The sequence below is a fragment of the Solea senegalensis genome, linkage group LG9, assembly GCF_019176455.1.
Source record: "Solea senegalensis isolate Sse05_10M linkage group LG9, IFAPA_SoseM_1, whole genome shotgun sequence".
In the NCBI taxonomy this organism is placed as follows: domain Eukaryota; kingdom Metazoa; phylum Chordata; class Actinopteri; order Pleuronectiformes; family Soleidae; genus Solea; species Solea senegalensis.
The window spans coordinates 20,562,575-20,587,248 of NC_058029.1; the positions used below are offsets into that span (position 1 = coordinate 20,562,575).

Genomic DNA, 24,674 nt, shown 5'->3' on the forward strand with positions numbered 1-24,674 from the left:
AAAAGACTGTAGATTGTCTCTAGATAGATAGAGGAAAAAAGTAAATTAGTCAGTAAATTATGTTTGAAAACCTTTTTGGACCCTAATTCTCTTCCGTAGTCTAAAAAAATCGATTTGTTTCCTGTAGACAGGACGTATAGAGACCTCTAGTGTCAAATCTTGGTGTTGCACCGGTGTGTAATGTTTACTTCCGCTTCGACTCTCCTTGTTCCAGCTACGTGCTCTTCTCTCAGTAAGTTAATGACAACATATGACTTTATTATTGTTTTCTGTTTGAAATGATGAATGTGTCGTAAGGGACAGAGTTAAATGTGTGCAGTCACAGGTACGTCATTAATTGTGATCACACTTAATGACACACGTTGGAAAGTAGCACAACATTGGGCAACGTTAGCTTCGTGCTAGCCAACTAACTGACACTCAAAACGGTGGCTTTAATGTGTCAATCTTAGTGTTTGGTCACTTTTGAGCTGTGTTCAATTGTCTGCTTTTTATGAGTTTTTACGGGTTTGTGAATAAAACGTGTTTCCCTGTGTTCGCTGCTCATTCCCGTTTCAGTTCGACGCTAGCCTGGCGAGCTAGCTTTACCGTCATCAGTCACCAGAGCAACCATGAACATCCTCCCGAAGAAGAGCTGGCATGTCCGCAATAAAGACAACGTAGCGCGTGTCCGGAAGGACGAGGCCCAGGCAGCAGAGGAGGAGCGCGAGGCCAAGCGGCGCGTGGAGCGCGCTGAACAAGAGGTGAAGAGTAGAGTTGTCTTCATCACCAACTGATGATGATGCTGAGGATGTTGCGTGAAACTTTATTGTATACTGTGCTGTCTTCAACCCAACATTTACCAAGCCAATCACTGAAGATCCACGCATTTCTGATTAATGAATCAAACAAGAAACTCCCTCACTTGAGGTAAACACTCACTGACTTGACTCAGTGTCCATTTTACCCGATAAAATGGCTGGACATTGTATTTTTGTCACGATAAAAAGCAGATTTGGTGACAAACTCTAAGGTTAAAGTCTGATTCTGAATCAGAACATGTATTTTAAATATATTGATCAATTTGTATACATAACATATTTGGCAAGCACTTTGATGATCATTCAACAACCTCCTCTTAATTGCTAAATATCCTGTGGATTCAGCTTCTCAAATGAGTTCACTGCTTTTCTTGTAGACCCTGTTCACACCAATCACACAAGAAGACACACTCAGGACATATTTTCCGAATTAGAATAGGTAATTGTGTACACACAATAATAGTGAATATGTCGTCTTTATTTCACCCATCATTAACACACCAGTAGTGAACACACAAGCCGGGCGCAGGAGCAGTGGACAGCACTTCTCTTTGCCCAGGGTGCAATGAGGGATTGGGTGCGTTGCTCGGAGATTTGAACATAATAGATTGTTAAATAACTGGGAACTGCTTTGACAAATAATTAAGAACTTCTGTCATTTTTCAGCCCAATTTGATAAATATTCCCTGGATTCAGCTTCTTATAAGAGTTTATTGTTTTTCTTGTAGGGTTGTCCACGTAATTTAAAGGTTAAAAGACATTTTGATAGTAGTCCAACTTTTAAACCTTACCGTTTACACTCAAAAAAAAGTATTACACATTATGGAATTGGAAGTCCTTATTCTGCTTTGATGCAATTATTTTTATTTTATCCAACATGTCCATGGGCAAATTATTATTTTTTTAAATAAAATACTAAAAAGCTGTTTTTGGAAATCACCTTATAATACAAACAGCTTCTTCTTTATTGTATTATTATTACTTGACAGACTTTTAATGCAATGTGTTGTATCCTTTTTAGTAACGATTAACTCTTCCTCTTTATAGGCGCGGACAGAGTTTCTGAGAGGGAAATCCAGAGCTGCTCTTGAGTCAGCAGGAGTAAAGTGCGGTGATGATGGTGAAGGTGGTGATGAAGGTCGGAGTGGAGCTTTAGAGCATCTGAACCTTTTTCCCCTTGAGGAATCATCCGAGAAGAAAGGGAATGAAGAGTATCTCAAAGAAAAGAAAGAGGAGAAGGTGACGGTCTCTTTCATGTAAATTCTTGTCATGATGTTTGATAACAACAGTTTTTATTTGACCTTCACACTGAAGCAATAACTCATTCTACATTATGCAGTATGATTTATATTGTAGTTTTTTTGTACACTTTTTTCTGGTCTCTGGTCATGTATGGCAATTTAGTAGATGTTATGTGAATAGTTACTTTGAAAAAACTGAGCAAAAATTATTATTTTCTGTTCTTCCAGGAGAAGCAGGAGCGTGCCATTGGCCTGCTGGTATCTCTTGGGCCCCAACCTGGGACTGAGGTCACTCCCTGGTACTTGAAAACTGGTCAGGAAAAGGAAGAAAGGAAAGAAAAAGAAAAAGAAAAGCCGAAGGGAATAAGTGAGGAGGAGAAGGAGAAGAGGGATCGTAGACTGAAGAATAGTTTGGATCCATTGAAAGATATGAAGAAAGCTCTAGCTATAAAAGACAGGAAGGAACACAAGAGCAAGAGGCTTGAGAGAAGAGACAGAGGGGAGAAGAGGAGCAGTGGAGAGAGGTAAGATTATCAGGGTATTTATTTTTATCAACTGCGCTCATAATGTCCTAACAATACATCACATGGAATAAGTATTTCAGAATATGTGGGTGTTCTACATATTTTTCACAGAGGTAGATGTGGTGAAAAGCATCATGCAATGCCAACAAAAGATCTGTTCTCTTATTTCCAGCTCCATAGAGCGGTTACGTGCCGAGCGTTTACAGAGGGAGACTGAAGAGCGGAGGCGAGCTCAGGCTCTGCTCGACCAGAGGAGCGGCAAAGGAAAGGACAAGGATTCAGGGGCTCAGCTGAACGACAGGGAGAGGCCATACAACAGCGCATATTTCCCCGAACTTGCCCGAAAGCGACAAAGGCGGGATCGAGACAGTTGGAGAGAAGAGATTTTAAAATCATGAACGGTCTTAATTTGGAGACTGATACGTGACAGATGGACACTGGTCAGATTCTGTGACCAGTTTGTGTCTAAATGTGAAAGCACAGAGGAGGGAAGATACAAAGCCACATTATCAACCCGGTGTCACAAAGGTGATGATGCGGCTTGTCTGCTCCTGGGTTGTCCTTTTTTCATCTGTGTCTGTGTACTCGCAGAAGGGAAGTCCTGCAGTGAAGCAGAGGTGAAGGTCAGCTGCTGCCACAGATGGTTGTCATCGCAGGGGGTCAGAGCCCCTGCTGTCATCAAGGAAATCACTCTGTGAACAACTGTTAGCATGGTTTATGTTGTTATAATTATAAGATGTTGACTGATCGCAAGATGAGCGATGCCCACACAAGTGACGAGGCAAACTGGCAAGAGCAGGAAAAAAAAATGACTTAATCTTTTGTTGGATCAACAGCAAATCAGTTTACAAATCTCATTTGATTAATCATTTAGAAATAACCACATGTCTGCATGTGCAGCGTTTTCTGTTTTTAAGGTTATTAAAGTCTGCATGTGTAGCCTGTATTAGCTGATAGATCGATGGATAGACAGAGTTATGAGACTGAATATTTATTCATTTTTGAGGCTGTTTTCACAGAAAACATTTGGAATAGGTCACCATGAGAAGAGCCAGAGGTGTAAATAATGAAAATAAAAAAATCTTTGATTGTCAGGCTGCTGGTGTTGTGTTCCCTGACTCACAGTCATGACTTAGTGGGGCTCTTCACTGGAGCAGAGTCACCGTTCCTTTGCCAAGGAGGTGATGATGTCTTTGGCTGCATTTGTCGGCCTGTGAGAAAAAAAAAGGAAAGGAAGGAAATTTACAGAGAATGTAGGTTATTAATCAAGGACAATCTTGATGTGAAGAGTTAACCTTGCAAAATAGAGTGTGTTGAAGCAGTGAACATGAGTGACTGTGAGAGCTTTGTCCTCTCTTGAGTTCTTCCTATTAAAAAAGTATGAAATATTCTGTTTGTTATGGCCCCATGACGAAAACATTAGATTTTGATGATAATATGAATAGTTGTCCATTATGACTATGAAAACACTGAAGCAATGAAAACACTGAAGCAATAGAAACATGTATTTGACCTCATCTAAATACGAAAGTGACTCGGATATTAAAGACCAATAGAGCGTCATATATACACTCAGCTTCCTGTGGTGATATCACAGTGGGTTTTTTTTAAAAAAAAAAAGAAAAACACCATGATGATAAAGCTGGAGCATGACAATGCGCGCGCCGTGTGAGTGTGACAGTGTGACGTAGGCTGGCGGAGGAGAAAATACAGACAAACGCTTCAACACTGAGAGACAGAAGAGGAGAGGGGGAGAAAGGAAGGACGTGAGTGAGTGTGTGTGTGTGTGTGACGGGAGGAGGAAAAACGGATGCTTGTTGTCATGAGGCACTAAATGCGAGCACAGCACCGAGGATGATGCACAATGGAGCATCTCACACACCGCGTTTAATTGCGGTTTAGAGCGGCGAAGAAGAAGGAGGAGGAGGGAGAGCACAACAAGGAAGGAGAGGAGACGCTCTTTTATTATTAGGGGAGAAGCGGAGGGGGGAGGCAGAGACGGTGTGAGCCCGGAGACGGCACAGACCGTGGCGGGGGGGACGTCGGGAGGAGGAGGAGGAGGAGAAGAGAGGAGGACACGGACACCGACAGACGGCAGCGTCGCTCGGATGCTGTTGTTGTTGTTGCCGTTGCTCGGGACACGGAGACGATGCGGCCACACTGCTGGGTGATGGTGGCGCTGGCGGGGACCATGTCATACCTCAGCACGGAGAGAGCGCTCGGAGCCCCGCAGAGGGAAGGTGAGCGGAGTCGGTGGAGGTTGTGGAGGAGGAGGGAGGAGGAGGAGGAGGAGGTGGGTGGTGGTGGTGGAGGAGGGGGGTCTGCAAGCCTGTCAGTGATGCTGGAGAAAGAAGAAGGAGGAGGAGGGGAGATGTAGTCAGTTATGAAAAGGCCTCCTTCTCTGATGAAAACACTGTTATCATCATGACTGAGACATAATAGCAGCTCTTAATGCAGCTCTGTGTTCTGTGGCTGTGATGCGGAGGCTCCATGTTTGCATGCAGTCATTAAAATATTAAAGGATGTTTGCATCCCGGGCCTCACATCGATGTAAAAAAAAAACCAGCACGGATAAATACGAGGCTAAAATGTGAAATATCCTGTCTAAAAATAGCTTGTACTTGGCACCAGATAATAATCAGGCCATTATCCAGTGCTGGCATCTTTATTTGTCTCCTTGTGAATATTCCTCCCTCTTCCCCCATGACCTGGCACAGAGCAGTGTTTGTGTAATGTGTACAGTCATTGTATGCTGTGGTTGGTGGTGTATTGTTTTGATGAGAGCTGTTACTGGCACCGGAGCTGGTGGGGGGGCTCCGGTGCAGGCCCCCTGTTTGGTTTGGTTTTTGTTTATATGCAGTGTCTGTCTGGACATATTTCGTCTGGAGAAAGATGAAAGAATAATGGAATGGAGCATCAGAGTCACTGCACTCAGAACAACTATGTTTTGCAGGTGCAGTCACATGTCAGATAGGGCTGCTGGTCAATAATTCAATAACAATTTTTAGGGATTGGAGCATTTTTGATTGTATTGTGACACTTCGGTGCCATTGTGATTCAAAATTATTTATGGCAATTCATTTTCATAAATAAAAACATTTTCTTTACCTCTCCAAACCAAATTGAATGAGACAATAACCCACAAATCATATTACTCAGTCTGTTTAATATTTATTTGAATGGAATGCGACTTAGACCTTTCTTTGTTGCCATTCAGATTAACATTGTTACAATGCTCATCAAAACTAAATTGTATTTCTCAGGCTAAAAAAAGTAGCAGCAGGTGTTTTCTAAGAAATGTTGGTGTTTTTTTTAAGTTAACCGCTAACATTTAGCTGCCCCCACTTATAATAAAGTGGCTCATAGAAAGTGATTTTTTAAACTCAGTGTTCACTGAGCTAGTGCTGTGAGACATTTAAAATAAGATTCTAAGAGCATCTGAAAACAGGACCCAGCACAAATGTGAGCCTTCAAATAAACATGCTTCAAAATGAAAGTGACATAATGTCTTTTCCAAACCCTGGAGAGCAGAAATTGGCAACAGCTACTTTTATTTGTTTCTGTTTATCAAACAAGTAGAAATCTCCTGACTCTGGGAGAAAACGATTTTTAAATTTACTTCAATATCAATAATGTTCAATATGTATTTATATTTGAGACACAACACATAATCACTGTAAATGTTTTTTTTCCCCTCAGATTCAACAATGATTATCATGATCATTATAAATGTTGAGTGACGTCAGACTTTGTTTTTTAAAGTTGTCTAAATCAGAGAGGTCTAAGGGAGAGAGTATAAAACAAAGATTAAACAAACCACAACATACAGCATCTCTGTACAAATACAAACAAACCTAGGCAGCCTCATGGCCACTAAGATCTGCAGATCAGCTCCTGAAGCTCATGAGGAGACCGAGCTTTCTCTATATTTGCATTTATTTTAATATTTCTTTGTCTTTTAACCCAGAGTGAGTTCTGTTTTACGTCTGCGTTTGCAAAATGATTGTCGTTCATCAGCTCTTAAGCACACAAATCTATGTTGGACCTGTTTTGCTCGGTCCATCCTGTCCACTCATCATCGTCCACATCTGGATGAATTCCCTCTTCCCTCTGGACAGAGATTCCGGCTCCTCTAAGTCAAACCTGTTCCGTGTGCAATCAACGCTCTCAGTCTGCACAATTTTTGATTACATTGTCCTTATTGCACTTTATTGACAGTATTTGACATGTGATGTATTGTTTTTGTTCTGCCTTCCAAGAAAACAAACTAAAAATAGTGTAGGTAAAAAAAAGTCTGTCAGTTACACCTCCATCGTCCACTATAGATCATTTCTTAGGTAACAGATGATGGGCTGTCAGATCTGATCAAGTAGTCATTTGATGTGGAGGCTGTTGTCCCTAAAGTGAGAGGACTGGGTTCAGTACAGTTGGGCTGTTCAGAATATAAACAAAGTGCTTAATAAATAACATCGGGTCACTTTCTAATTTTGAACATAACATGATCTATGGAGATTTGCATCAGCTTTAATGTATTTCTCACATTGTGGAGAGAAGATGATCTTCACTTTCATACTGAATAGACTTCCTCTTAAGATTGAAAGGACAGTCATTGTTGTTCATTTTAAATAGAATCTCTGATGATTTTTACTGATTTTTTTTTACCCAGTCAGTGCAACTCTCTCTTTCCTGTTTTTTTTTCATCTGTTAACTAGGATTATCAATTGTTCCTTAATGTCAAGTGCTAGAACTCATGTAGAACTGTTTATCTATTAGTATTCAGTGGTGATGACAATGTACCAGCCTCTCCTCACTTACCTTTGCAGCCCATGTGACAAAATGTGCCTTCTGTTTGTTTTGTGTTGTGTTTTATTAGCAATAAAATTTGACCACAGCACGTCCTGCATGTTAAACTTAAAAACACGGAAACATCACTTGTTTGAGTCTTATGGTCTTAGCGGCATGTTGGTCATCCTTTCGTGACCTTGGTAAATAATTAAATATGCTTTGAAATGTATGTATGCAGTGTTTACGATATCATGACCTTGTGAATGAATATACAGTATATTTGGATTTGGATGAGAAACAAAGGACAGAAAATCTAATATTTTCAAAGGACATTTTCATTATTTTGTATGTAGTTGATATCATAGTTTGAGTATTATTATTATTTATTTATTTTACCCGTTTCAAATGTCTACAATGTGATTTATGCACTTTTCAGCAGAGTGAACTGGAACGTGTTCTGAGTAAACAAGTGTACATTGTTTTCAGCCTAGCTGCTATATTTAATTTACACAGACTTAGATTAATTATTAAATGACGATGTGAGTTATTGATTAATGAGCAGACACTCACCTGCTGACTGTCTAAAGGTGTCGTCGTTCCTCTTTCTCATCAAACGTAATCAATGCGAAACATGTTTTGTCTATATTATTTATTTAAATGAAACCTGTAGTTCACACCTGAAGGGTATTTAACCACCCTGCCCTGCCCCTTTTCTTTTCTACAGATGGTTCACTTCCCACAATCGACTACGTTGAGGTACAAATATCAAATGTCCCGATCCCTCCCTCTCTCACCTGAGTAGTAAACCTTCCTGATTTGAGTAAATCTTTATATCCCTTCCCAGTTAGCGTTCCTTTTGACCTAAATGACAACTCCAGCCACCCCCTCCCCTGCTTCTTAACTGTGTTTCCTGAGTGGAATGCCATTTCTGATATGTCCCCTCTCCCCGTGCTTTTGTCCTTACTGGAATGGTATATTTTCCCACTTTCAAACTCTAATTCCAGTCTCTATTTTTCCTTTACTGATTGAGGCAATGTTTTTTAATCTTGAACTTTCTCTTCCTGCTTTTTTACTACCCCCTCCCCCCCTCCCCAAATCCCTGATCCAAGCTGTCCGTCAGGGCGCTTCACTGTGTCCTAAACCTGCTGCTAAAAAATGTTATAATCGCTTCCCTTTAAACAAATCACTGATGTAACAAGATATTACACTTTCATGATTCAGTGAAATCTCTCTTTTTCTTCTCACTGACTCAAACCTAACAGTGTGCCCCACCCCTCATTTTAGAAGCACAGAAACTCTGATTTGCTGTATTAAATCCTCTTTTCTCTTGTATTTTTTTTCCTGTTCTCCCCTCAGTTTCTCAGCCAAGGGTTGCTTCCCTCTCTCCTCCACCCTATGTCGTCATCCTCATCTCGTGCTCGGGGCTCTTCTCTTTTGTCCTGTTGCTCCTCACCTGCCTGTGCTGTAAAAGAGGAGGAGTGGGATTCAATGTAAGTCTTCAACATGTAAGAGATTTATTCACCTCTCTCTCTGCTGTCTTTATTTTGTCACACCCTCTGTGCATGCCTGCAGTGAATGATTCACATTTAATGAAGTAGAAAGTGTCAGTCTAATCACGACTAAGCCTCCGTCATTTGACCCCACAGCTTTGTCATTATCTCATAGTGGTTCTTTTCTCATACTTGGTGTTTTATGAAGTTTAAAAGCACCGTTTGTTTTGTCTCTAATATTAATCCTAAAGGTTTTGTTATTCATCTTAACGCAGGAGTTTGACAATGCAGATGGGGAGGAGTGTTCTGGAGGCTCCAGTCCCATCCAGGAGGACAGCCTGTCTTCATGTCCCTCCCTCCCTGAGGTTTACACCTTACCAGTCAGAGACAGGCCCCACTGTCCCACCCTGCAGGACAGAGAAGGTAACGGTTCCTATTTGAACTTCAGTCTTGTTGTGAAGGCTTTGGACTTGTGCTGGTTGTTGCCTCAGTCACTCATGTGGATCCAGTAATGGCCTCCTCAGTGAACATCAGTGAAGTGGAAACAATGATCAGAGAGAGTTCTGTATCACTGCTCTGTGCGAGGAGGCCATGTTTGGCGTCTGCCTGACTTGCACTGACAGGCGGTCACTGGTCACAGACTGTGATGTGGGGGGGGGGTATCAGCTACAGCTGCTCACAACGACTGGTTGATTCATCAAATATTGGATTTGATGAAATGAATTGTCAGCATTTTAATAATCAGGTCAGATGGTTCCAGCATTTCCTTGTCTTCTGAAATAGATAAAAAAAAGAAGTAAGACTGTTGGTGAAACAAGACAAAACATCAAATAAGATTGATAATATATTTATGACAATGCATGTTTGCAGCACGGTCCAAAAATCTGTGGCAGTTTGTCATCGAGTGTTAACTGTACCTGTGTAGAGGTGAAGATACTGCCTCCCTCCTGACTGCATCACTTTTCAAAGCTGTTCTTTGTCCCTGCTATTTTTGCAGACTCTAAGTCTCAGTGCTTCAAAAGACACACTTTAAACTACCTTCAGGAAATAGGAAATGGCTGGTTTGGAAAGGTAAGAGAGTCACCTCTCTCTCTCTCTCTCTCGCTCTCATTTCATGTCAAATTTGAACCACATTACACTGAACATTGTAATGTAGATATTATTATATTTAACTCTGGCTGCCAACCAGATGGAGTCAAAGATGTTATATCTCTTCTAGGTGATCCTGGCTGAAGTGCTCTGTGACTGCAGCTCATCTCAAGCTGTGGTGAAGGAGCTGCGTGTCAGTGCCAGCCCTCTGGAGCAGAGGAAGTTCTTGGCTGAGTCAGAGCCATACAGGTGGGAGAAACTACTGAAACACGGGCAGCCATTTTGGGACTTGAAAGTCTGAATGAAACAAGACATTCAGACAAGACATGCCAAGAAAAGTAAAAGTAGTAAGACGTTTGTCTTCATAGGATGATATATAATTACAGTCAAATACAGGACATAATCTATACAGACATAGTTTATTCAATGTTTTTATCTAAGTTAGCTGTTGCTGGTCCCTGGTGATTCCAGCTCAGTGACTGCTTAAATCACTGAGAGCATTTGCAAGAAAAGTCTTATTTCTTCTTTTACAAAAAATAATACAGTCTCACTTTAATCAGTGATAAAAGGAGAACAGGGCGGGCAAAAGACAGGACCACAGAAAATCTAAAAATAAGCTTTTGCTGTGTGTTGCTTGTATATTTACATTAGTGATATTCCTCCTGCACATAGATGGTAATAAATCGACCAACCTATTCAAGCTTTTTGACTTAGATGCAGAGTAGCATTTTGGCTGTCCTCCACATGAACACACACACACACACAGAAAGAGAAAAAGAGAGGGAGAGGAAGCATTCAAGGGCAGATCTGTCAGTTCTCCTTCTCTATTACTTTATTCCAATCCACCGTAGACAGCATTATCCCTTTACAGCTAAAATGAATTGTTTTCACACTCCTCCATGACAACTGCCCTGAAATTAATCTGTTTATCTCTCTTTGGTCTTTCTTTCTCCCTGCAGGAGCCTAAAGCATCCCAACATCCTTCAGTGTTTGGGGCAGTGCAGCGAGAGCATCCCTTTCCTTTTGGTTATGGAGTTTTGTCAGCTGGTAAATAATGGTTTAATAAAATACAGTTTATAAGGCACGACATGAAACGTAGCATTGACTCAGTAACATATGAACTAACTAAAAAGCTTAAAGTAGCTAAATTCTCACTTCACTACTGCATGAGATGGGTTAAACGCCATTTCTGCATATTGTAATCATTTTGTTTTAGGTTGGATCTTTGACATTGTATATTTGTGCACAAATGATATGGTGACTTGATTTTAAAAAATGCTTACCGCCTGTCTACTTTTAATATAAACAAAGGTGATTAACTAGGATGCTGCTTGTTATATTCTCTATTCATAGAAAAGTGAATAATTAGGTGTGACTCATATCTTTGCATGTGTATATTTGGGTTGTTTTCCTTCTCTTAGCTGACTTTTAATCTCTCACTGATTTACTACACCATATAAGTGGAGTCTCAGGCCAAACAAAGACACAAGGAGTGTGTCAATTACAAACACACAGCAAGAGAAGAGGAGTCATCATGCACTACTATTTCTCTCTTTGATTAAGACTCCTATTGTTCTTTGCACAGGGATATTTTCCGCTCTCATACATGGTCCTGAGTTATACAAAGTCTGCCTGCTCATTATCAGTTCCCCTGCTGCTTTGAGGCTTTGTAGTAGAAAGAGGAGTATTTTAATGCACACGTTACCAACAGTGTCTTTGCCTGTACAGTGCTGATGTAGTATAAATGCCCAATCACTTGTCACACACTCTTCATGGTGGGCTGGAACTAACATTTAAACACATGTCTTGCCTGCGTCTGCCTATTTGCTGCCACTGTATACACACAAACACTCCCTCAGTCAGGTCTGATAGTGTTGCTTGACAGAGCTTGTTTACAGATGAAGGACACTGTATATAATGTTACATCACTTTGGTTCATGATGACAAAACAGATGCAGAATAACAGTAAAAGTTACTCACTGCAGCTTTAAGACCATAAACATTTCAATTGCATTATTGTCATGATGTGCATCCAGGGTGACCTGAAGCGATATCTGCGAGCCCAGCGCAAATCGGATGGGATGACTCCAGACTTGCCCACCCGGGATTTGTTGACACTTCAGAGAATGGCGTTTGAGATCACCTCGGGTCTGCTGCATCTCCATGAAAACAACTATATTCACAGGTCAGTCGTGACTTCCCCTCTAAGTGTTAGTCAGTTAGTCAGTTTAATTATAATGACCATGCTTGTCTCGGGTTGACAGAGGCAGACTGAGTGTGTTTCCCTGACTGATGTGGTTTTGTTTTGGTGGTTGACTTTTTGTGTCTACAGTGATTTGGCTTTAAGAAACTGCCTGCTGACCGCAGACCTCACTGTTAGGATAGGCGACTATGGCCTTTCACACAACCATTATAAGGTATGTCGATGTGTGATTTGGATCCTCTATTTCCTCTTTGTTGTCATGAAATAATGTAATATAAACATGTGTGCTTTGTGTTTGTGCAGGAGGATTATTACCTAACTCCGGACAAACTATGGATCCCACTGCGCTGGATTGCTCCTGAGCTGCTGGAGGAATACAGAGGATCCCTCATTGTTACTGACCAGACCAAGACTAGCAATGTGTGGTATGTTGTAACACTACCACAGCTGTTAATGTAAAGTGCTACTGTAAACATTGTGTTCAGAAACCAGGCTGGTTTTGTGTGGTTGATGCTATACTCCTTTACCTAGGGTTGTATGTTTTAGTTTACGATGTTTACAGTATATATATCCTATATCTTTATGCCTTGTGCTCTTGTTCACCTATTAAACCAGCCACAGATTATGTCACCTAGGTAGATCAACAGTGTTTTCATGGCTGATTGTGTGTGTTAAAGAGGAGAGGAGAATAAAGCGATAATGGCAGGTGTATTGAAAATGTTCAGCTCATTGCACAAATAACAAAGATTAAAGTGTGACCTTAATTTTGCTGAGTCAGTCAATCAGTCAGCAGACTCTAAACTACGACCAAGGCCCGTTATAACAAGGGAAGTGATGAAAGAGCAATATCCTAAACTGGACTGAACTCTCGGCCTCAGATATTACAGACTCTACTTCAATATGTTGAATGAAACAACACGAAAATATGCTGTGGGAACAAAGTATAAGCTGTGTAAGAGTCTCCTTTGCTCCCACAGGAGTCATGAAAGGAAAACTTAACTTCCTTCGTCAAACAAACTTTCCAACAACATAAAAAGCTAAGGCTAAAAGCAGCACGTAATGCCAACAAAATATCTGTTTACTCATTTTTCTTACTCTCTTCTGCTTGGATGTCAGAAGACTCAGTATAGAAGCATTACATAACCCTAAACCTAATTAATCATTTTATTTTTTCCTCTTCCAGGTCTTTGGGGGTGGTGATATGGGAATTGTTTGAATTTGGCTCTCAGCCCCACAGACACCTGAGTGACGAGGAGGTGCTGACCTTTGTGATTAGGGAGAGGCAAATCACACTGGCCCAGCCCAGACTCAAACTCTCCCATGCAGACTACTGGTCAGTGTACTTTTCATCAATTGCATTGTGTATAAATGATAATTATGTTACTGGACGGTAAACAATCCCTAATTGTGTCTCTCTCTGAACTTACCTCCTCTGTTTTTCTTTATTATCTGTAGGTATGAGATCATGCAGTCCTGCTGGCTACCTCCATCTCAACGACCCTCTGTAGCTGAGATATTTCTCCTCCTGTCCTCCCTCCTTGCCGCTGAGCGAGGAATGGCCCGGGGGAGTGTCGGGGAAGAGGATGAAGAAGACGAGGAGTATGAGGAAGGCAGAGGGAGGAGAGGCGAGAGCGAGGAGTCGTTTGAAAGACGTTGGGACCTATTGCGTCCACCTGCCTTCCAGACTGCAGCCAACGAGCGGCAAAGAGAGAGAGAGTATGGCATGGAAGACAACTCCTACCCCTTGCTGGACCCAGTGGGGAACTGCATCACCCCGTCCTCGTCTGAACTGGATGACATCCTCACAGTCACCGAAACTAGCAAAGGATTAAACTTTGAGTATTTCTGGGAGAAGGCTCATGCCAGACGAGGTTACAAGCCTCTGCCTCCTCCTCAGCCAATCCCCACTGTGAATAATAACCACAGACAGTCTTTGGACACGCCCACTGTGGTCCCGGTCATAAGCGCTCGCAGTCCCTCTCTCGCAAGTGAGTACTACATTAGGTTAGAGGAGCACACTCCCCAGGACAAGTCGCCAACTCTTAAAACAAAGGGACAGTCCTCTTTCCGTTCTGACTCGATTTGCCCTGGGGACATGGAGCTGGTGGAAATCCGCAGTGGGTTGCTGGGTAAAGAGCGCGTCCCTTATTGTTCCTCTGACAGGTGTGGAAAGGGCCTTCAGACGGTCAGAAGCAGTGAGGTTCAGCTCCAGGTGCCTAACACGGGTGTTGCAGAGTTCAGAGACATTTCGAGCCGAGTGACCGACTTCTCTGTTGTCGACCTGGGTGATGACGATGAAGAGGAGAAGAGAAGCAGTGAGGGAGATAAAAAATCCTCAACAAGTTCCCAAGCCCCAGTCCTCCCTCCCAAGCCTCGCTCTATGTCCATGTCATCAGCAAACCACCTTCACTCACGTCCCCTCCCCGCCCCTCCTCTTGGATATCGGGGACTTCCTCACTACACCATTAGTGGAAAAATCGAGACAGACCCCCATCACATGAGCAGCTGCCCACCCTCTACTTTCGATCACCTGGGACTCCATCGCTCTCGGCAGACTCTACCACCATCCCCGTCCCTCTCGCCGTCCCTTCCCCCATCAAGCCATCCAATTTACCCTCAACCTTCTCATATGTGTCCCCCACCTCTCCCTCCCCACTCCAAATCGCAAAGAAGCTGCCCCAGCTACAACATGGCTGACACTTACTCAAGATACAGTAAGCCCCAGATGCAGAGATCCAATAGAGACCCACTGTCCTGTGACTTGTCAGATAGACAAAACAGATATACAGCATCGCTGCACAACTCCAAGGAGACTTCTCATACACGTGTAAAAGCGTTCGATTCCCCTGTTCGACGAGAAAACCCTTTGCGCCCGATTTATCGCAATATTCCCCGCCCTCAGATGACAAACACCCAGACTGAGCAGCAGTCTTCATCCAGCCCCACCTACTCAGATGAGGATGACTCTCCCTTCATGTCTCCCGAGAGACACAGTGGTGGGACTACTGTCACTCACTCCAGCCTGTCAGAAGATGCAGACCCAGCTGCATCAGAGCCCTTCTTCAGGGGAATGAAACGAACTCAGTCACGCCTCGATACCATTCTGCCTGCCATTTGGAAGGAAGATGCTGAACTTCAGGCTGAACGTGTAGCCGCAGTCAAAAAATCACCCATGCATCTGTTCCTGACAGAGATATCTGCTGTGACAGAGTCAAGCGAGTCCAAGTCAGAGGTGTCATGGGAGAACGAGAAGGAGGAGAAAGGAGATGGAGAAAGATGGGGGGACTTTGTGCCGCCCAACAGAGGGATGCGCCGTTCCCAATCACTGATTACAGAACTGGGTTCAGCGGGGCAATCATGGGGGCCCGAGATTCATATCAACAGGACAGGAGCTGAGGAGGATTGTACTGTCACTAAAGAATCATTTCAGAGGGAACTTTTCCTCACAGAGATTGACACAGGAAGGCTAGACACAGACGCAGAACAAGGATCAGAAAGTGACCCAGTAAAATACCTCTATCCTGCAGGTTCAAGATTGAGGCCGTGCGTCGGCACTGCAGGGCTACTTTCCTATGCTGAGGCTGAAGAGGCATATTCAAAGGGTATACGAAGGTCCCGCTCTCTGCTCTCTGAGATCACCATCAGCAAGGAGGAGTCTGATCCACAACAGACTGAGAAGGAGCAACGGAGACCTGAAATGACTAGGGAGGAGTTCCTGAAGGAGATCCAGTCGGCAGAGACTTTTTTGACTGAAATAATATCGAGACAAAATGCTACAACGAACAGGAAGGAAACAGAGTCATCTTACTCTCCTACCCCGCTATCACCAGAGTATGAGTCCATATGCATTGACCCAAATTCCACTCAGACCATTAGTTTTCAGTCAGAGAGCTCTATACGAGCATCCAGCAAGGGCAAAGATGATCCACAACCTGAAGCCATCTATGCCCAGGTCACCAAGCGTGCTAAAAAGAGTGAGATAAAGGTTTCCATCAGACCTGAGATCCCAATCCTTCACATAGGATCAACTAAGGAAAATGTAAAAGCAGACATCCAAGGGGACAATGCCGACCACTGCCAGTCTGATGAATTTGTGTTTTCAGAAATCATGCCCAAAAATGGTTTATTGCACAATCAAACACTTGCATGTCAGAGAGAAAAAGAGGAGTGCGTGGATGGCCCTGCTTTACCCGCTAGAGGAGAGCAAACAGTTCTCTCAGAGGAATCTCCTATTGAATCATCTGAGTGTGTTCAAGAATCCAACACTGTGATATTGCGTGAGAACCAATCACTTTCACCAAATGAAGGAAGCACTCAAAATGAAGCAGTCATAGGGAATGGTGAGATAATGAAAGACAACCTGCAGGCTGCAAGTCCTAAGAAAGGAGATCAACTGTGGAGAAAGACTGATACCATGTCTTATGATGGAGAGAAAGACAACAACCACACAGATATAGTTCATGCAGTTCACATCACACATTCCATCACAGCAGCTGATTTAGATAAGTGCAATGCTGAAAGCTTCTCAGAGATGAGGAGAGAAACTGTATTCCACCACAATGACTGGGGTCAAGAAAAATACTGTTACGTTGACCAAAAGGCAGCCACTCCTGCAGCCACTCCAACCACTCCAGACTGGGACCCTTCCTCGGATGTCTCACTGGTCACCCCCACTGACTCAGTCCTGTCACCAATGACTTCCAGCTCAGCTGATTGTCTCACACCTAGTGACTCATGGACGGGTTCAGAAAGAGGAGGAAGCAGTGGGTGGCGAGCTCTTGGAAATGAAACACCCCACCGAGACTCTGCTTATTTCTCAGACAGTGACTTTGAGGGGGACGGGATGAGCAGGAGGAGTAGTGATGGACTTACTACATCTAGGCCGAGCAGTGGACGAGGGGGTGATCGAGGAATACTGACAGGGATTGAGGAAAAAACAGAGGAGGAGATAGAGATGGAGAAAAGCCCTTTACGAAATAGTATACAGATGTTAGCTAGGAAAGGTGACACTATCGAAACTGTAGAGTTGATTGAGGACATCAAATATCAAAATGCTTCTGAAAATGACATCTCTCGTTTAGGTGACGACAAAGAAATTTTAAGCAAAGCGCTGGAGTCAACACAGAGAGACGAAAATAAAAAGACAACATTTCTGTGTGATGATCCCCAGGCCAACAACTGTGTTGATCTGATTGATACGATGTTTCCTAATTTAGATGAGGAGCCACTGAAAGGGCTGCCAAACAGTGGTGGGTATCCATTAGACATCATCTCACAGATTACAGATCACAGATACCAGGACTCTGCAGGCAACAACTCAAATCTACATTCCAAGAGTCTTGGTGACACAAATAGATTGATCAAGTCTGTGTCTGGCAGTCCATCAAAAGACTGTGTGTTAGGACCAAGCATCAGTGATCACACAAGTGTTAAAGATGATCTCTCTGGACTGAATTCCCTCAAATATGATGAAAATGAAGCCGAGGAAACTGTGGCAGCATCAAACATTGCCAATGGAGAGTCCAAAATATCTAAATTGTACAATGTTCACAACAGTAATGCCATACTCATTGATGAAACACCATCTGTAGTTGAGTCCTTCACAGATAAAGTGAGTGGACTTATTCATCCTTGGGCTCAGGATGGTGTTGAAGAAAAACCTGGTCTAGACCACAATGAGCTGGGCCTGAGAAATCTCTGCTGCTCAGAGGGCAGTGGGGACAGAAAGGTCACAACAGAGACGGAGAAGCAGCTGGTTGCTGCAGAGATGAGCAACGCCATGAAGGAAAAGTCGCCAGTGAGAGGTGCAGCAAGTGGGTTGTTCTCTGCAAACAAAGGGAGTGAAGATTCCTGTGAGGGGCTGGAGGTCAAGTCTAAAGAGTTATGGAGTGCAATGGAGGAGGATGAAGGAAGACCAGGACCTGATGTGGTTAGAGGAGAGTTTGACTGCAACCGTTTTTCACAGTCAGAGGACTTGCGCTTGTGGCCTGGTGAAAATGACCAGTGGGCTTCTCCAGAGAAGAGGTGCCAAGACATGGAGCTCAGATCTGAGTTTTTCTCTGGCTTCAGTAATAAGGCATGGGAGGTGGGGGAAAGGTTGGTAGTGGGTCAGGAGTTTTGGGAGACTGAAGAAAATGATGAACTTGCAGGAAGTGAGCCACACCCCGCTGTGCTGGGCGATCGTGAGGAAATGTGGAATGATGAAACACAAGGAGTCGCTGCTGATCTCAGCATGAAGGAAACGATGGACCATAAAGAGAGTGATAACCAACCAACGGTCCAAGCAGTAAACATACAACAGGAGGAAAATATTGAGAATCTAGTAGAAACTGACAGTTCTAACAAGGACATGGAAAGAGAACTCTCACATATTGAAGTGGAAAATATAGAAATCCCAGGGCAGGAGATCTCAGAGCAAAGAGACAGGCAGATTTTATTATACCCACACACTGTCAGGGACATGGAAGGTCAACTAGACTCAGCAGACACAGAGGAGAATCAAAATTTTAACAGATGGCCTCAGAATAACCTCTACAAGATCCAAGGGGAGGAGCAGGCATCAGCTGAGCATGTTGACAAAGATACAGGCTCTGATGTAGAAAATGATTTAAGACTCACTCTGAATAAAAATGCAAATGTGTCTATTTGCATCACTGAAACTCCTCATGGACACTTTTCAGACCTGGAAAATCTTCAAACAGGCTTAGATTCAGAGACTGAAATCATGAGACCACAGATTTCCAGTGAGCACATAGACGATAGAATTAGCATTACGAACACAGAGGAGGGTTACAAAGACATATCTCTATCAAATCCCATCTTCTCTCCCAGTGACCTAGACATGCAGGAGGAGGAGATGGATCCTCAAGTGGACAATTTCAGCTCAGTAGATTTTCCGAGTCCTCCACCAAGCATAGACCTTGATGTGCAAGATGATAAATTGGAGAGTTTGGATGACTCTTTTCCCAGCCCACCGCTTTCTGTTATAGAAACAGAGGAGTTCATCAGTCACATTAATGTGGACGACTTTATTGCTGGCATTTCCTCAGAGCACAGCGTCGATGTCTCACAGGCACCTCTGCAAGAATCCTCACCTGCTACAACTCAGAGTAAAGCCGGCCTGATCCTCCCCTCCGTGCATGTAACAATGCATGATGACAGTAACCTTACATCCAGCAGTGAAAGTCAGGACAAACACAATAACCTGTCACAGAAAACCTCATCTGCCACTCCATCTTTACCCCAACCTCCTCTGAACAATCTCCCAGAGTTATTGATTTCTGAATGGAAAGACTTAGACGAGGAGCCCCTGGAGGATTTTGAAAAACTGGAACAATTGTGCTGCATATCTGGTGATGAAGGGGACACGTTGGGGGAGCTTTTCTTAGGGAACCTTGAGCTCCTGGAATCTTTGAAGAAAACATCTGATCAGAAAGGTTGCAGTGCTGGTGATGAGGATACAAATGAGGAGATGTGTGGCTCCTTTACTCCTGAGGGGAGCAGGGTGGATTCAAAGGAGGAGAGAGTCTCTGATGATTGTGATCAGGTGATGGAGTCTGCACCCGTTATCCTGGATCCCCAAAACAGACATTCTCCTCAAGACGAGAAATCATCTGGCCAAACATCTGACATCAAAGACCAGGGATCTCTCTCTAAGATGACAACAAGGAACGGCCTCATGATGCAGGTGAGTAGGATTTCTTTAGCATTGTTTTAGGTCAAAAATGCTGCATTAGCATTTTGAGTTTCTTCACTTTTTCGGTGTTGTTGCTTCAGGTGTGTGAGGAGAGGCTGCAGTTCTCGCTCAGTGAAAATGTGAATACAAACGTGCTCTGGGGAGCAACCATTAAAGACACAGTGACGCTGCGGCCCTGGGGGGAACAGATCTCAGAGAGCAGTGAGCTGGTCACTGTCACTGAGCAGCCAGAGGATGAAAGGTAAGAAGAAGCTGCAACGTCCTGAAAACAATAGAAGTATTGCTTACATACTTCTTGTAGAGCTGTATCTTATACTGTAGCTACTGTTGATTATTGATTTTTATTTGAAAAATGATATTTGTGTTTACAGATAAGGGCATATTCATGTATGCACAAATTATTGCTTGTGCACTTGCTGAAGTGAAAACGTAATCTTTTGATCACATTGTTAGATTGTGTAACCGAACTGTGCTTTGAGATGTAGCTCTTCATAATTGTTATTTATGATGAAAATAAAAAGATATCTCAGGGAACAGAAACACTGGGAAATGTTTGATAGAACTATTCTTTTTTTAATGAGATCTAAAAAATGCTGAGGTGGCATGTGGCAGCAGAATTGCCAAAATAAAACCTAAAGCTTTGTGCATAAGTTATGGCTGGGCAAGACATAGAGTCAGGGTTACACTTCGACTGATATATAGTTTCAGTAACACTGGGCAAACACAGGTGGAGCCACCATGTGAAATAGACAAAACCCTCTGGGGACCAATATTTAATCTTTCTAGGGTTCACATGAACATGCTGTTTTTTCACTTTACTCAAGTTGAAATCCATTAATAATGTCTTTTTCTTTTGTAGTCAAAACGAGCAGGAATCTGTTCCCAGCGATCAGTCTCACATCGAGTCTGACGGAGATGAAGCTCAACCGCTCACTGTGATTGAACAACCGGAGGTTACAACACCTCAACCCCCTGCCAACCAGGCAATGAAAGGTACCTTCATGTCACACGTTTGCTAGTATTCATCATCTCTGACATCATTAAACACAAACTACATTAACAGAATTATTATTTTATTGATAGTTGCATTATTTTGTGGTGATGTTACAATAATCAATCAAAACCTACAAATAAATCCTGAATCCAAAAGAAGAAAGGAGCAAAAGAAACAAAGAGTAAAAAATGATGGATCAACAAACAAGACTGTCTATCTTAAGGTGTTCTTTTTCTTAGAAAACAAATCAATAATAATATTTGTGATACAGTGTGACCATGTTCTATTGCATTTATCTTTGTGACCTTCAAATTAAATGCATATTTGTTTGTTTTTAATTCAAATGAACATTTACTTCATAACTTTCTTCATCTTATTTGAACGAAGTATAGGGAATGACACTTTCTTTATTTTCCAGAGAATTCATGTCCCACTACATTTCAGTACAGTAACTATATGATATATAATAGTATGGTAATATTATGATATTACTGTCTCATTCTATGGCAGCCACCAAGTAATAGCTACAGAATGAACAAAATGACTGTTAGCATGTTGTGAATGTACTGTAATGTCAAGTGTTACCTTTTTCCCTTCTCTCTTTTCCACAGCTAAACTAGCTCGTCTGTCTCTCACCCTCCCTCCTCTGGCTCTGAATCTCCCCCTCACCCCAACTGGTAAAGGGGGATTCGGTGACGGGACGATCGGAAATCGCATCGGGAGGCGGAGAGGCCTGTCGTTAGGGAGCGACCCTGACGATGAGGAGGAGGACGAGCAGGAGGACGAAAGCTCCCGGAGGGTGATTGTCGTCACAGAGACAGACGTGGACAAACGTGTCGGGCTGAGGAGTCTGCTGAAGTCACCCAAGGAACCGATGGACAGAGAAAAGGACAGAGGACGAAATGTGTCCTTCTTTGATGATGTCACTGTCTATCTCTTTGATCAGGTATTTCTTATACACATTAATACCCATAATTAACAGATCATATTAGATTTTATTGACTGTTGTGTTTCAACAGGAAACTCCAACAAATGAGTTGAGCAATTCAGCGCCGACCACTCCAGCTTCAGTGTCTGTCAAAAGCACCAAGTTTTTACATGGTAAGCTCCAAATCATCCCATGGTTATGATGAGCTGCAGAGTATAAACTGACATTTTTAGCCTTTCTAAAATATGTGAGACAGTCCATTATGAAATAAACCATAGACGGGATGCCAATCAGGCTCTTAATAAAAATTAAGATGATTGCATCGCTGTAAATTGCACATTAGACTACAGATGTATCATCATCTCCACCATGTGCTGCAGAATGACATCATACATTCATTAAAATGTTAAAACCCTCATTTCAACCACCTCCTTTCAAATGTGCAGCCAGAATTAATCTTTTTTTTTTTTTTTTAATTATCCCATCAGATATGTGACATGTGGCACAGAAATCCCAAAATATAATAACAATGTTGTGTTTCCCCCATGGTTTCATTCGCTCTTTTGACTTCCACTCTCATATTTAGAACATTCATCTTCTCGTGTAAAAAATAAAATACAAATTTGGGCTCAGAATTGCCTTCGGGTTCTTCAATCTTTAACACCAAATTAGATTTTCTCATGATCTGTTGCAGTCTTGAGTTGATGATTCAAAGACCCTTTAAAAATTAGTAACTTTTTTACTTTAAACCATTGTGCTTTTCTTTAACTCCATAATATCAGTAAATATACATTATTGATTTATTTTCTGCCACGTATTTGATTTGACCTTAATGCTTTACTCTTTATCCAAACATACGACATAATGAGATCATTTTTTTCCTTTGGCCATAGGTATGTATGATTATACTATATTTCAGCAGCAGACATAGTAAAAAAATAACTCAAGGTAATAAATAAATAGTAAGTTTGGATTTTAAACACCATAACGTTCGAGAAATATAAAAATATTTCTTTATTATTATTATTATTACTTATTTTACATCTCTATAGCTGCACATCTGCAGATTATAGTTTGTAATAAAAATAAAAATATATATTAGCAATATAGAAAAAGATTTCATATTAACACGATAGACAACAAACATGTTGTAGACCTGAGGTAATTTAACAGCATCCTCCCGAGCCACAAACAATCTTTTATCTTTTGTCCCCACATACTCATTTAGTATAAAATCTGTGACATTATTACATTATTCATTATTCAACAGTCATTTCAAAGTGTCTTGCTCATGGGTTTGCTGACCCTTGGGCCCATAAGTCTGTTCTGATTAAAACAAATCTCTACAGTTCCTTTGTTGAGGCTTTTAACTTCAGGAAGGGTTCTTTCTTTGTGTTTTTTTTCCCTTTCCTCTAGGGCCGAACAGCAAAAGCAAAGAAGCAAAAAGGAAAGAGGATTTATCGTTAAAACCTAGGTCACATGTGGGGGCCAATGCAGTGACATCATCACGCTTCACTGTCAGCCCGGCTGATGACCCACACTTGGTGTGACGTTGCGTGTCGTCGTCGTGGGAACCTTAAGAGCTGAACCTTTGTGGACTGGCCACTGAATTAACCCCAACAACCAGCCATTCACCCAGAGGCTATTTTTTTATTGAATAGGCAACTGAAAGAATGAGACTCCCAGTCTAACGGCTGGACACATTCCAGATTTTACCAGCAACAGGATTTTGTAAGACAAGGACTGTTGTGCTCCTGCCTGCCATTGTTTACAGAGTTTATTCATAGCCTTCGGCTACAAGAATTCTTTGGAAAAGGCAGCATATGTTAGGAGAAGAGCAGCCTGGAGCTTTGTAAAATCTGAAACCGATTTGACAGCTATGCAGTGGGAGTCTTGCTGTGTACCAGCTTACCTTCTCTTTTTCTGCTTCATTCTGTTGTATAATTCCCCAGATGTGCGGGGAGTGCACTTTCTTTTAGTCCTTCATCTGTCTATGTAAACGCAGGGACTCTCAGTCCTCTCCTTATTAAAGATGTTGTTCATTGCAGTCAGTCAGTCAGTCAGTCAGTCAGTTGTTCTTGTTGGCAACAGTTTGGAACAGAAATTGGTTGACTCCTCTATTTGAGAATACTCATTTACATTTGTACAAACATCATAATACAAGTGTATACAGTATACTTTTAGAACTGTTTACTTTTAGATGTATTCTTAGACTGCACGGAAAATCAAACAAGCTATCTTTCGTAACACTTTTAGTTCCAAAAAGGTTTATCTTATATTAATTGCACAGTATTTTTTTTTTATTTATTTATATAAAGCCAGTTTCAATGCAATATTTCATTTATTTTACTATTTATTTACTTATTTATTTATTTGCTTTTGTGCAATTAACTCATAATTTTAATCCAACTATAATTTGTTTGGGACAGAATGCATCTAGATCATATCTTCTCTAAGACCGTCATAACATATAAATCAAAAATATTTTCCCAAACGTATTCATTTCTAAAAAAAAAGTATTTTGTATAATTTTACTTGTTAATATGCTCATCTGTATGGAACTATGTCCTGTAATGTTTGATTATTTTACGATGTCTATGAATTTCTAGCTGTCTCGTCATTCTTTTATCTTGTTTGAAGACAGTTAATGTAGCTTAGCATGAAAAGTCGCTGCATTTCATCAGTAAATAACTCATTTCTTTGTGAATCTGTTAATTTATGCCATTTTCTACTAATATGCGTCCATCATGCAGTTGAGGTCCAACTAGTCCATTTGTTTAGTCAGTTTAAATGTTGGTTTAAAACCTGTATTGTTTAAAGAATGGTTTTCAGGGGGTGATGTACAAAAAGGGGGAAATAAAAAACTACAAAATTTGAAACTCTTATAGAACTGTTTCATGACAATAAACTTCACTGTTTTGTTA

General features: G+C 41.8%; 2 protein-coding genes across 4 annotated transcripts; both read left to right on the forward strand.

Annotated features, from left to right (window-relative positions):
• Positions 1–145: 145 nt before the first annotated feature.
• Positions 146–3,659, forward strand: leng1 (leukocyte receptor cluster (LRC) member 1). The gene is made up of 5 exons (XM_044034440.1): positions 146–232; positions 559–743; positions 1,848–2,039; positions 2,270–2,565; positions 2,738–3,659. Exons 2-5 carry the CDS (start codon positions 612–614, stop codon positions 2,961–2,963), a joined length of 846 nt encoding a protein of 281 aa, XP_043890375.1. The 5' UTR covers positions 146–232; positions 559–611; the 3' UTR covers positions 2,964–3,659.
• Positions 3,660–4,190: 531 nt separating this feature from the next.
• On the forward strand, positions 4,191–24,629 carry lmtk3 (lemur tyrosine kinase 3). Of its 3 annotated transcripts, none has more exons than XM_044034436.1 (16): positions 4,191–4,805; positions 8,707–8,855; positions 9,116–9,263; positions 9,838–9,911; positions 10,060–10,178; positions 10,889–10,976; positions 11,966–12,114; positions 12,262–12,346; positions 12,436–12,557; positions 13,316–13,465; positions 13,588–19,819; positions 19,909–20,069; positions 20,688–20,821; positions 21,434–21,768; positions 21,842–21,923; positions 23,177–23,282. In XM_044034436.1, the coding sequence occupies exons 1-16, from the start codon at positions 4,715–4,717 to the stop codon at positions 23,215–23,217; spliced, it is 8,160 nt and encodes a 2,719-aa protein (XP_043890371.1). In that variant the 5' UTR covers positions 4,191–4,714; the 3' UTR covers positions 23,218–23,282. The 3 variants fall into 3 exon arrangements, with proteins under 3 accessions (XP_043890371.1, XP_043890369.1, XP_043890370.1); XM_044034434.1 differs by having other exon boundaries at positions 4,192–4,805; positions 23,167–24,629; XM_044034435.1 differs by having other exon boundaries at positions 4,192–4,805; positions 8,707–8,840; positions 23,167–24,629.
• Positions 24,630–24,674: the final 45 nt, after the last annotated feature.